At 38.2% G+C, this 13512-nt stretch overlaps 1 protein-coding gene across 2 annotated transcripts; it reads right to left on the bottom strand.

Moving 5' to 3' along the window:
• Positions 1-6934: 6934 nt before the first annotated feature.
• LOC110912285 lies at positions 6935-9737 on the bottom strand. 2 transcript variants are annotated; one of them, XM_022156974.2, is made up of 2 exons: positions 9548-9737; positions 6935-9157 (listed from the first exon to the last, which is right to left on the bottom strand). In XM_022156974.2, the coding sequence occupies exon 2, from the start codon at positions 9153-9155 to the stop codon at positions 7143-7145; it is 2013 nt and encodes a 670-aa protein (XP_022012666.1). In that variant the 5' UTR covers positions 9156-9157; positions 9548-9737; the 3' UTR covers positions 6935-7142. The 2 variants fall into 2 exon arrangements, with proteins under 2 accessions (XP_022012666.1, XP_022012665.1); XM_022156973.2 differs by lacking the exon at positions 9548-9737 and adding an exon at positions 9327-9523.
• Positions 9738-13512: the final 3775 nt, after the last annotated feature.

The raw sequence follows: 13512 nt of genomic DNA, 5'->3' as shown, positions 1-13512 counted from the left end.
CTTTTTGATCCCCTCATATGTAAGCTACTATTAAAACTTTAACCCGGCTACTTAAGGTTGTATCCCTGCTGACTCAGACTACTTAGCCGAGGGTAACGTCACCTTCAAAAGAGGGGCCTACCACATTACGCATTAATAACTTAATTAATTATCTTTCAATAATCCGACCCTTTAGGATTGTATCCTTGCTGACTCAAACTACTGGGTTGAAGGTAACGTCACCTTCAAAAGAGGGACCTACTACAATAACTAAGATAATCTCTTAAAAAGTGCAAAAGTGCGAAAGTAATCAAAGGTTACACTAAAGGCGAGTTGGATGCAAGTGATTCATCTTGTCTATCTGTTTTTATTTTTATTTTTATTTTCAGCATTTTAGTTATTATTTTCTAGTTTAAAACTTTTTTTCCAAATTTTTGATTTGATTAGACGTTGAGGATAAACCGGTATTAAAAGCTCTTGTGTCGTTGGACGACCTCGGTATCTTACCAACACTATACTACGCTCACGATGGGTGCACTTGCCCATATGTGTGTTTGGTGTTAGTAAATATCGTGTTTTATAAATCTAAAACTTGACTAAAGTGGTTAAAAAGAGCTAAAAATATACATAAAAATATAGTACACCACACACGCATCACATACCCATCATGGTAAATGTTGGAGGTGCGGCGGGGTTTTGTTACCTTGAGTCTTGGAAGCTACTTGGATGAACATAAACATGGTAACAAGTGAGGTAGTGGAAGTAGTTTGGAAAGCCAAGGCTCCCACGGTTCACACTTCTACCAAAACACAAGTTCATCAATATTGAAGATGGTGAATCTTGGATGGTTTCAACACTTGGAACATGTGTGTGTGTAATTTAAAAGAGTTTTTGAACTTGTTTCTTGGTAGAAATCAACCACAACACAAACCCACAACTATGAACTTAGTTGGGAGCTTGGTGGGTACAAGATTTCACCAAGTTTTTGTGAAGAACGGTGAGTTATAAAAACATAAACGAAAGCATAATTTTATCTTTACTTTGGACGTCAAATATGGTGAGCTTTCACCTTAGTTTTCCATGGCAAACTTGTGAAAACCTTCCTAGAGGTTGTCCAAGTAGAATGGTAGAAGAAAACATGACGAAATACGAAGAGAAGTGAGCTAAAACTCACTTAGAAGGCTTGAAACTTTCTGCCAAGTCTTGTAGATTAGAGAGAAAATATGAAGATTTGAGAGTGATTTAAGTGTTTGAAAAGTGTTTAGGAGTGTATGGAGATTCCTATTTATAAGATACGATTAGGGTTTAAGTCATTAATAAAGTAGGAAGTGGTTGGGTGTTGTAAAAAAGTGAAAAAGTAGGTAAAACGTGGTTGTTTGCATTTTCTGCCTGTAACTCGTTGCCAGCTCCGTTTCTTGCGGATGAAGGTCATTTGTGTGAAGGAGATTAAGTCCGTGCGAAGCAGGGTTCGTTCGTGCGAAGGAAGTTAAGTCCGCACGAAGAAAGGTCTGTTCATGTGAGGTAGGTTATGTTCGCACGGGAGAGGCTTGGTTCGCACAAAGGTAGGCTGGTTCGTGCGAAGGAAGGGTACATCCGCATGAGGGAGTTATTTTGGGCCATCTTCACGTATGTTAGCCGGTTTTAGTATTTCAAGCATAAAAGTGTAAGGTATGAGTATAACGCACATATAATTGATATTTCAAGCATTCCATGTATTGGTTTTCGCATATAAACATGTATTCAAGATTGCAACATATAACACAAGTATGTAACACGTATAAGTATAAAATAATGGAATTTCATTATGATCAAAGCCTCGGATTACAACGTTGGGAGCGGAACTACCAATACAAAACGATTACAAATTTCCAAAAATAGAAATTTGAGTGGTACTTTCTACATAAAGAAAGTAGAAAATGCGAAGCGTTACAGTCTCCCCTACTTTAGGAAATTTCGTACTAAAATTTATTCAAGAGGAAGACTCAACGAATAGATGTGGATGCTAGGTGTTCATATCACTTTCGAGCCCCCAAGTAAATTCAGCGCCACGTTTTCCTTCCCATCGCACCTTGACTATGAGAATTCGACTGCGCCTAAGCTTCTTGGTTCCTCGGTCCATGATTCCGACCGGTTTCTCAACAAAATTTAAGGACTCGTTGACTTGTAAGTCATCCAGCAGAACTCTAAGTCATTCATCAGTTAGACCCTTCTTGAGAGTCGAAACGTGAAACGTCGGATGAATGTTGTTGAGTTCTTGAGGTAAGTTTAGTCGATATGCCCCTTTACCAATCCTCTCGAGTATCTTGGATTAGAAGTGAAAGGTGGTTGCTGGTGAGTGGTGCTATGGTGATGGTAGGGTTGGTTGGGTTAAAGACGCTAGACTTTGTTTTAAAACACTGTGACAAAGTCTCGTCGGCTGTCTTTCTAAGAGATTCTAGTTATCGAAGGGAATTGTTTGGCTATTGGTTGTCATCATTTATAGATAAATCGAAGACAGATGACCTTCTACAAATCGAGCATCAAGTGTTATCATGACTTTGTCTCTGTATTTAATTTTTGTTCAAAGCCTTAAAAGGACTTTTCCCTCTCTGTTCGTAATTTCTATTCACAGCCTTTTAAGGCTCAGTCTTTATTGTAATCCTTGAAATTTTGTAATAACATTTTAATACTTTGACAATTAAAGAAGAGGTGGGGTGGGAATGGGCCCACATCGCCCCTTTTTTATCAAAGTATAACATCGTCGGAGTGGGATCGTCGGAGCTGTTGACTGTAACTACACAGGTGGTTTGGGTTGGTTGGGGTTGGGGTTGGGGTTGGGATAAAGATGATGTTAAATTTTTTTTAGGATAAGGGTATTTTTGTAATTTCAAATCCACTTAACTGAGAAAACTAATCTCCATTCACTTTAGGGACTATCCGAGTAACAACTTATCAAACCACAAGGAGCAAGAGTGTAATTTTAAAAAGTTGAGGACTAAAGGTGAAATTTCAAAAAACCTCATGCACTATCCGAACATTTTACTTTATATGATATTTAATGTTTGCAATGTTTAATAGTTCCAACTTATAGAATTTTTTTAGTATATTATAATACAGTTTTAAATAATACAAAATAAAATTAGTTTATTATAAATAGAGTTAAATGCCATTTTAGTCCATGTGGTTTGAACCATTTTGTCAGTTTAGTCCAAATGTTCCATTTTTCGTTTGTGGGTCCAAAAAGGTTTCATTGTTGTCATTTTAGTCCACTGGTTTAGCTTCATCCATTTTTTCTGTTAACGAGAAGGGCAATTCGATCATTTTAACTAGAAAGGCAATTCCGCTATATAATTCGATCATTTTTTATGAAGAATTAATGTAAAAAGTAGTGACAAAATGGAAGTATAATGACGTTTCTTGAAGGATATAGGATTGGAGAGAAAATTGACATTTTGAAAATGGATGGAAACCTAACATGTAGTTGACCGGACATGGATATTTGAATTGTGGAACAAGTCCCGCATCAAAAGATATCCACATACTGTAATCAACAGCAAATCACCATTTTAATGGACCCTAAACACTATCATCTGCTCCAACACTACTAGAAAACATGCAAAACATGCACTTTTCCCACAGCAGCTTTTGTGGGAAAATCGTCGGAAACTAAGTATTGCGACAAATTTCCCACAAAAATGTGTTGCTGGAAAAACCTGGGTGGGGAAAATCGTTTCCCACGATTTTCCAACAAAAATACATACAAATAGTGACAAAACTGATCCGTCATTAGTTTCGCCAATTTTCCCTCAATCAATATTTTCTTTGAAGTTGCGACAGTATTCCCACAAAACCATGTTTTTATTATTTTATTTTGATTATTATTAAAAATAATAATAGTAAAAGAATAAAAAGTATTTTTATTCTCACAATTTTTTCACAAGTACAGAATAAAATTTAAAAAAAAAAGACAATAATTTAGAAAAACCCTTTTTTTGAGTTAAATGTCATTTTAGTCCCTGTGGTTTGGGCCATTTTGCCAGTTTAGTCCAAAGGTTTTATTTTTAACCTGTGGGTCCAAAAAGGTTTCACAGTTGCTATTTTAGTCCACTGGGTTAACTTCGTTAATTTTTTCTGTTAACGAGAAGGCCAATTTGGTCATTTTGTATGCAATTCTGTAAACTAAAAGGGCAATTCAGCCATATAAAATGACCGAATTGACCTTCTCGTTAACAGAAAAAATGGATAAAGTTAACCCAGTGGACTAAAATGGCAACTGTGAAACCTTTTTGGACCCACAGGTTAAAAATGAAACTTTTAGACTAAACTGGCAAAATGGCCCAAACCACACGGACTAAAATGGCATTTAACTCCTTTTTTTTTCTTTTTTGCAAAACTAATAGAGAAAAGATTCTACAATTTTCTAGTAGTGAAACCACCGGATTCAAGCTCCTCTTACTCCACGTCCAAGTTCTTGAAGAAGACCATATTCCTTTTTTTTTTTTTTTTCTCAAAATGGAATACTAAAGTTAGCATACTAAACTCAAAAAGAAAAGGCTCAAGTTAGCAAGCCTCCAAGGCTTATGTTGTCACGATTCAACTTCAGTCTAGAGAGAGAATTTTGAGTATTGTGGATTTGTATGTTGAGATCACCTTTTTTAGACATTTATTAAACTTCAGTTCTAGTTGAGATGCAACTTTTACTACATTGTGAAATCACTTTTTTTGCGATTGAGATCTTGCTTTTTTTTGTAATTCAATACACCATGTGATGTGATTTCTAATTACAATTTAGTATAAATAATGATTAGTTCCAAAATCGAAAATGGAAATAGGTGATTTCTATATCCCATAGGCCAACAAAGGCCCATAAGGCCATAACACACAAAAATTCAACATAACACTAGTCGCCACGATACTAATTTTCTTGGGCTTGAACTTGAGTTACCTACACAATGCCCACAATAACCTCATAACACACACTTATGGTTGCAATAGCTATTTTAAGCACCTCAAACTAGGGATGCCCATTTTTTCCCAAATACCTGTACTTATACCTGGTACTTGTATACGTACCATACTCGTATCCGTACCTGTATCCGTACCGATTTATGTATTCGGTACATGTATTGGTACCCACTTTTATTGACTTTGGTATTCGGTACTTTCAGTATTGGTACAGGTACGGGTAAAAAAAGGTACTGGTACCGAATTTTATATAGGACTTTAAAAGTATTTTTTATATTATGTATTATTTCATATTATGGTATTTATGGTCCTTTTTTTTTTTTTGAAACAAAGAGTACATTAGATAAAAGTTTAAGGTTTAAAACGGTGTACTAATAAACAGATAATTTACATCGAGATAGTTGGTAAACGGGCAACAAGCTGCGCCGCTACCCCTTTTTGAATAGCAAAACTAAGCCTTTTAAAAACTACGTCCATAGATCTCGGGGTCATAACATTACTATGCATGACCCTTTGAACTCGACTAAGTAGGTCCACAGCCTCTGGCGCCAGAAAACCAAAAGTATCAAAAGCAAATGGGATAAACACGTGCTGGTTGTCAAGGCACGCTTTCTCATGCTTGATACTCGTATTGATTTTACCTATTTGGAACTCGTATCGTATTGGTACTTGTATCAATTTTAAATATTTAGTACTTTTACTATGTTGGTAATCATGTCAATTTTACCTATATAGTATCCTTACGAGTGCTCAAAACCTAAAATAAAAACAAAATAGTACCAAAGTAGGTATTGTACCGAAATAGCTGTACCAATACCCGTACCCATATTATAACAATATATTCAATACGGTATTTGGTACCTAGTTTTCTTTGAATTCGATACCGGTATTTTCGGTACCGATACGGGTACCGTACCATTCCCATCCCTACTTCAACCCTTAAAAGGCCTTTGCAATGTTCCTCATAATAAACCACAATGCATAAAATACATTCTAAGAACCACAGCTTTAGGGTATGCCCTTTCTGTTTTTCTTACCAAAAGTTTGAGAACCATGAGTATCAAACTAAGGTTTGGATTTAGTCTAAACATAGGTAGATCAGTTTCGGATCGAACCAACAAACACATTTAGCTAAAAAGGTTGGGTTCATGTCAACTTGACAGTTTAAATGGACGACCAATTTCCCAGTTGACCCGTGAATTTTATAATTTGTTTTTATTAGTCCCGTAAACTAGGTTTACAAAGATGAAAGATACATTAGACATGTAGTGGGCTAGCGCGCCCTAGGCAAACTGAGACTCACAAGCGTAGAACACCATTCCCCATTTGCATTATGGGGCGTTAAAAGCTAATAGAGTTACCCGCTTAACAAACGTGAGGGACGATGATCTCCAATTAACCTCTTTTTAGTCAATCAAACCATGACAAATCACACTCCTTTTCTAATTTTCTTTGACTTCATTTAAATTTTCTTAGTCAAACCACTATTACATACTTTTGAAGATAAGTTGGCGAGAGCCCCACAGTCCACATTGCTCTGACATAGCAATCATTTTTTTTTTACTTTTTAGTTAAACTATTACACGTACTCTTAGTATTAAGTTGTAAACTATGACATACACGCCTCTTGTATTCAAGTTCATGACCCGATTTACGAGTTCATGTTATGCAAGTACCAGTTCACATTGCCAACCCGGGAACATGACCAGAATTAATCGTCTAATCATGTCTTTCCCATGAGGTTAAGAGTCCAACCAGACCTCCTTGTTGGAAACAGGGGTCTCGGTCCGTTCCAGATGTATATAGCCGCGTAATCATATCATTCTTGTCGTTAAACTGGGCATTCGTAGGAACCATGAGCAAATTTTGCGTGAAGCACTGTAAATGCCCTGTTGTAACAATCAAATGCCCCAGTAGACAACTATTGAAATGTCTGTTTGGACGATAATATATAAGCCTGGCAAAACAGACAGGCCAGGTCGGTCAGATAACCAATCAAACTGGGCCCGGGTTGGAACGACATTGTACTAGTTCTCAACGATCAACGATGTATCAGAACTATTTGCGCAAATTCGTCTACGACAACCTACAAACTAATGTGCTGAAACAACTTAAAGACCAAGATCTATCGATACGCGATAGCAGGTGAAGTCCTAGCGAAAACATAAGAAAATAAATATTTATCTAATGTACTACTACCAAATAATAAAACATTAAACTCACTTCCCCTTCAGTTTACCAACCTTCTGAAGAACTTCTTGTATCTCTCCTTCCAGACTCGCCTTCACATCTGCACTCATTTCGGTTTCCGCACACCCCTGCACAATCTCCATCATCGACTCGAGCTTCTCCTTGATAAACGCCACGTCCGATGTGCCTCGAGCTTTTTTCTTTTGGTCGGTCTGGTGGCTGGAACCTTCATTCAAGATCGATTGGTCAGTCTGGTGGCTCGAACCTTCTTTGAAGATGGAGCTCCGGTAGGAAGAAACGAAATCGGTAACCGCAGGGAGGTTTTTCTCCGTAAAAGATGTAGGATCGAGAGCTACACGTAACAGCCCGTGTAACACCTTCTTCACATTCACAGCAGCACCGGTAGTGCTTTTCGTCTTCGGTTCTTCTTGAGAATCAGAACCTTCACGAACACCTTTGTTTTGACGGGTTTTCTTCCCGCTGCTCTTCTTCAATGAATCCTCAAAAGGTTTAGCAGCCATTTCCGCAACTTTCTCAGGTTCGGATTCGGGTTTGGGTTCTTTGAAAGGGCCGGAACCGGAACCAAAAACGGAAAGTCTCCCGCCCCCGACGGGACTTAAGTAAGGCGGTGAAAGATACTTGCTTTTCTTCCTTTGGCGTGGCGACATCGTTTCTTCTTCAACACCACCGCCACCGCCATTTTCATGGTCGGTTTCCGGTGTAACCGACACCATCAACGCCTTCCTTTTTCTCTTACTAGAACCTCCATCTTTGGGAGTTTTCGCTTTCTTGTCTTTAGGTTCATCCTCTTTCATCAAATCTGCCACACTCTTCTGTTTCCTTTTCTGATACAACTTATTATCGCCATTGTCTATGCTCTCCGAAGGACCGTTCATTTCAGAATCAGCAACGACCCCAGTTTGCGACTCGTATTCAAGACCATCAATACACATTGGATCATGGTATTTAACCAACAAGTAACCGCCTTTCTTACTATAAAAAACATTCAACAAACTCTTCAGTAAAGCGAGTTCAAGCTCAGCTAGTCCTGCACCAGGGTCCATTGTAGCAAAATCTTTCAGAATCGAAAGAAGCTCAACTGGCTCTATGCGGTCCATCAACACCTTGATCGTGTTCCCTTTAGGAACCGGCACTCCTTCCTTGATCCCTTTGTTCACGACACCAGCATGATCAACACGATTGACGGTTTGACATTTACACGTTAACCCCGCCTCCACAAGCCTACTAACTTCTTCCAGAGCCATTTGAACCGCATTCACAAACTTCTTGGAGTCACTCTGCTTCGACATTTCTGGAAAGTGGTCGATAAAGGGCTTCAACTGCGACGGTGAACACCAAGAAAACGATCCGTCCCCAAAATGCGCAACCAAGATTCGACCTTTACGTTTCAATCTCGCTGCATTATCAGATGCGTCAGACGGGTTGTATATCTGGCCCGGCCACCATGGGTGACTCTTGATTTTGCCCCACACGAAATCCCCTACAGCAAAACCGTGATCTTCTTCTTCTTCCTCGTGTTCGCCTTTGTTTTCTACTAACTTGTCGCCATTATCTTCCCTGTTTTCGACATTTTCCCCACCAAAGATTCTGTTTCCATTTTCGTCGTTCTTCTGTTTCTCCGCCGATAAACAGATCTCCATCGGATCCCCACTTGCCTTTTCGACACACACGTTCCCCTCCGAAACCAGATTTTCGCCACCTGCATCTTCTTCTTCTCCAAACAAAGAAACCTCCACATCCATAGCCATAGATGCCCCATTCTCATTACCATTCACATTCACACCTTCATCATCACCACCACCAACCAAATTACCAAAAAGCCCTTCATTAACCTTCTCCATACCCTCACCCCCTTCCCCTTTTTCCACATTCTTCATCACCTCATCTTCTTTATCCTCTTGAACCATCTTAACAACCGAAACTGTCGTTGTAACAACTGTTTCCTCTAAATTAGGCTGAGAAATTGAAGAAACCCCAGTTAGGGTTACATCTGTCATCTTCTTCCCTTCAAAGATTTCCATTTCTGAAAACAATCCCACACAAAAAAAACAAAAGAATTAAATAAAAATTAAAGATTTACCCTAAAACCTCAAAACACAAAGGGGTTATAAACATAATCAAATACCCACATACAAAATCAGACAAATTAACTTAAAAATTAAAAATTTATTAAAAAAAAAGATTCGAAATACCCATCAATCAAAAACCCACTTTTAGGGTTTTCAAAAACCTCCATTGACAAGTGAAAGCTTGCTATTAGCTGAAATAATTCAAAACCCACTGACACACCCACTTAAAATCAACAAAATATAAGCAAGATTCATATGGGTTTTGCACAAAATTCATGAGAATCTACACGAAACCCTAAATCTACAAAGACGGTATAAACGAAGTGATAAGAAAGAAGAAATACCTATTTGAAAGTGGAACCTTTAGACCATGAAATAATAATAATCGTCGCTATCAAAGTAGGTGAGTGGGTTTTATTTAGGTTTCTGAAAATTGGAAGAATTGAAAAAGGAAAATCTTGACTGAAAGAAAATGGGAAAGCATAAAAAAAACGAAGAAGATAATCGCGTTAATAGCAAAGTGTAGGGAATGGATTGTGAAAATGACTAGGGCATTGTTAAAGTCACTAGGCGGTGACATTGTTTGTATGTATAATGTATACTGCGTTAATTAAATTAAATTAAATGCGTCGAGTTGGTTACAGGAAAATGGGTTGTGAAGTTTTTAGATGACGTTTTTGTCTTTTTCTCATTTTTAGTAGTTGTTTGTTTACTTTTTAATAAGTATCTGGTTGAGCATTTAGCTAGGGCTATCACCACTACCACCCACCCCCACACCACAACCATCATCGGTCCATCACAACCTTCGATTCTGAAGTTCAGAAAACCGATACTTCATAACTGATATAAAAACGTAAATAGGGAGAGAAAACGTCACGGTGAGAAAACGTCCGATCGCTGGTGGGCTCGACGAAGAAGGGGACTCTCGGGATAGGGTGCGAGGGTGTGTTGACTCTCAATCATACTGGGAACCTTGATCAATCTTTCATCCTATCTTGACTTTTCATCTTCTTCCATTCGCCGACTGGGTTCGGTTTTGTAGGAGGGATATTCGTTTTTCGGGTAACAATCCGCCGGTAGCTCGACGAAAAGGAGGTTATTGGGATAGTGTGTGGGGGCTGGTTATTGATCCGAAAACTGGTTGTGGAACTAACCTCGCCGTCCGTTCTATCTTGATTTTCCGAGTTTTTCATTCGCTTACTGGGTATTGTTTGCTCCCTGGAACCGCTCAGATATGGTTTCAGTTCAGACTATGGCGAAAGAAAAAGGCACAGAGGAGATAGAAGAAGGAGAGGTACAAGGAACGAAACAGAACCCTAATATGGGTGGGAACGTAGAGACTAAACCAAGTAGACAGGATGCAACAACATTTTATGTGACCAATATTCCATCATGGATGTCAGATGCTGACTTATGGACGGAATGCAGAAATTTAGGATGGCTGGTTGATGCCTATATCGCCAAGAAGAAAGACACAATAGGGAGGAGATTTGGCTTTCTTAGATACGCTTATGTCCGGGATGCAGATAAAATGGTGAAGGCAATCAACATGGTGGACATAAAAGAGGGCAGACTCAAGGCGAACATTGCAAAGTATAACAATGATAACAGAAAAAGGAGGAATGAGAAAGGCAATTCAGGGAGAAATAATAGCTCAACGACTATGAATGAAAACCGGAGACAAGAATATCAGAGAAAACAGGTAGAGGATAATCAGTCATCGAAACAAACAGGTTATGGAGGTGGCCAAAGTCATTGGAAGGATGTATTAATGGGAAATACGAAGAATAATACACCGGGCGATAGCCCGGTATTGTATGTTAACCGGGAAGCGGATACGTTAAAACTATGGTCTCGAAAATCGTTTGTGGGTCACTTCAAAACCTTTGATGGTCTGAAGTTAGAACATACATTGAAGGAACAGGTTAGAAATCATGGAGGTTTTCTGAGATTCACAGGTGGACTAAGTTTCATTACCACTTTTGATGATGAAAAAACGATGATGGATTTTCTGGATAGAGCAAGGAAGGTGTAGGATCGTGTGTAGACCCAACCGAGTCGTTCAGAGATTTGCTCTTGCTCTTCAGATGCGGAATAATAAGAAAAACAAGTAGAAATAGCACGATCTTCCTTTTAACTCTCTTTTGTATTGAATATAAACGTTTTACAGCTCAAACGTCACACCGGCAGAGCTTCGGCGTGGAATTCAAGACCTCTACTTCTGGAATCGCTCATGAACCTATTTATAGTGTTCTGGAGCCGCTCATGTGGTCAAGTGACACATAAGCGGTCCATACATGTACACATAAGCGACCCAAAGTGACACATGAGCGACCCGACCATATCATTACCCTAAAAGCGACCCGACAATCTAAAACCTATACCGACTCCTGTTTTCTCGTATTTCGAGCCCTATGCTATACAATATGGTATAAGACATGATTCTAGACACTTAGACGGAATCAACAGATGTAGTGCACCAACAGACTCCCCCTCAGATGTTGATGGAGTCGTTATCACACTCTGAATTTAACGCTGTATCTTCTCCTCGTCAGGCTAGATCAGTCTCTGGGCTTTCTCATTCTCTCTATCTTCAGACTCCCCCTCTCGATTTGCTGGTATTCTTTTGTCCTTCAGCAACATCTTCAGGATCGTTGTCTGGCATTCAAACACTTTAATTCTCTTGATCAGATCTCTTGATTCCTTAAGTTCATCAGCATCATCAGTTTGTTATAATCTTCAGAATCAGAATCTAATCTTCATAGACTTTTAGAATTGATTTCCAGGATCGAAACTTGGCTCTCTCCTATCAATTTCGAAACCTGGTTACCTGCAAAATCTTAACCCAGAAATAAATTTTCTAGATTCATCATATATCAACAACCTGTACAACAACCTATGACTCTCTCTTACCAAACTATGATAAACCACTTGAAGAAGGCTAGATTTAACGAAAACAGTTAGATTTACACAAACACTCCCCCTCAAATACTGCTCATCATGTTTAGCACACGGAATTTTGAAAATCAGTTTTCCAATATCGGTTGTCGAAAATCTTTTTGACTTTTTTCAAAATTATGCTAAAACACACACAAAATCTTTTTGGATTTTGAAATAAAGAAACTAAAAAGCAGAAATAAACTATTTACAAACAATGTTTTTGTGAGTTCGTGCAAGAGGATCATATCAGTTTGTGAGACAAATCACCAACACCGTTAAGCTTGATTTCATTTTTAGTTTTAAACAATTTACCTAGATTGTCAGTATGTTTGTCCTCTTAAATTCTCAACACAAATTTCAATCGATTCGAGATACGATATTAATGTTTTAAAGACTTAAACTTAATTGTGTATCACTCCACTTGAATATACTCCCGTATCCAGATCCCAAATATTCAGTCTTACAGGTGAGTATACCACAGATGATATCTGTAAAGGGGTTAAATGCGAAACCGTGAGAGCTCAGGTCAGAACTTCCGTTCAGCAGAGAGATGACGGCTCGACTTTTGGTGGGTCCCCTTTAGAGGATCTTTTTGCATTTCAACAGCAGCGACTATCAATTTTATTGTTTCATCAGCATGCTGAGGGCGAAGCTTATGTTTCAAAGCTTTAGCAGAAAGTATTATCCGGGGACTAGGTCAGTACTTCCATACAGCAGAAGTCCCTGGATAATACCCCAGATATCACTGAGTATAAAGACCTAGTATCTCAGAATACGGGACCTTTCAAACAAGATTTCGGGGGTTACCCATATATTCAAGAATAGTTACCCACGAATTAAGCAAGTTTGATTTAGGTTTATATCTCGTTTCAATTTACTAAATGTGCGAAAATCTACTGACACATCCGCAGTAAGATCGTTTAACACTTTTTAACTTTACATTTCTTTAGCGTGCCGTGATAGTCCACTGATGTACTATCATTTCCTCTTTTTCGCAACAAAACTCATTTTTGAATTTTATCATGTTTTTGGCTTTTTCAAATTTTCAAATGTTTTTGGATTTTCTGAAATTTCCCTACTCCCCCTAAAATGCAAACACATTTTAAAGAAAATTTGAAAACTTCTAAATTTTTACCTACTAGAAACATAAAAAGTAAAACAAACTATACAGAAACTTGACAACTGACACTGAATCACATCAAATCGCCATTCACTAGGCATAAACAATCTGAACTCCCCCTATCACAAATCATTTTCTCATTTAGATTTCAAAACACTTAAGTTTGTTTTAATCAAAATGACTTTTCCGGAAAATGAATTTGTGTTGATATCAACCACTTGTAGGTTTATCAATTTTAAAATGGGGATG

This window comes from Helianthus annuus, chromosome 15 (genome assembly GCF_002127325.2).
Source record: "Helianthus annuus cultivar XRQ/B chromosome 15, HanXRQr2.0-SUNRISE, whole genome shotgun sequence".
Taxonomy (NCBI): Eukaryota; Viridiplantae; Streptophyta; class Magnoliopsida; order Asterales; family Asteraceae; genus Helianthus; species Helianthus annuus.
The sequence above is the reverse complement of the archived record's forward strand: the minus strand, read 5'-3'. Positions and strand labels throughout refer to the sequence as shown.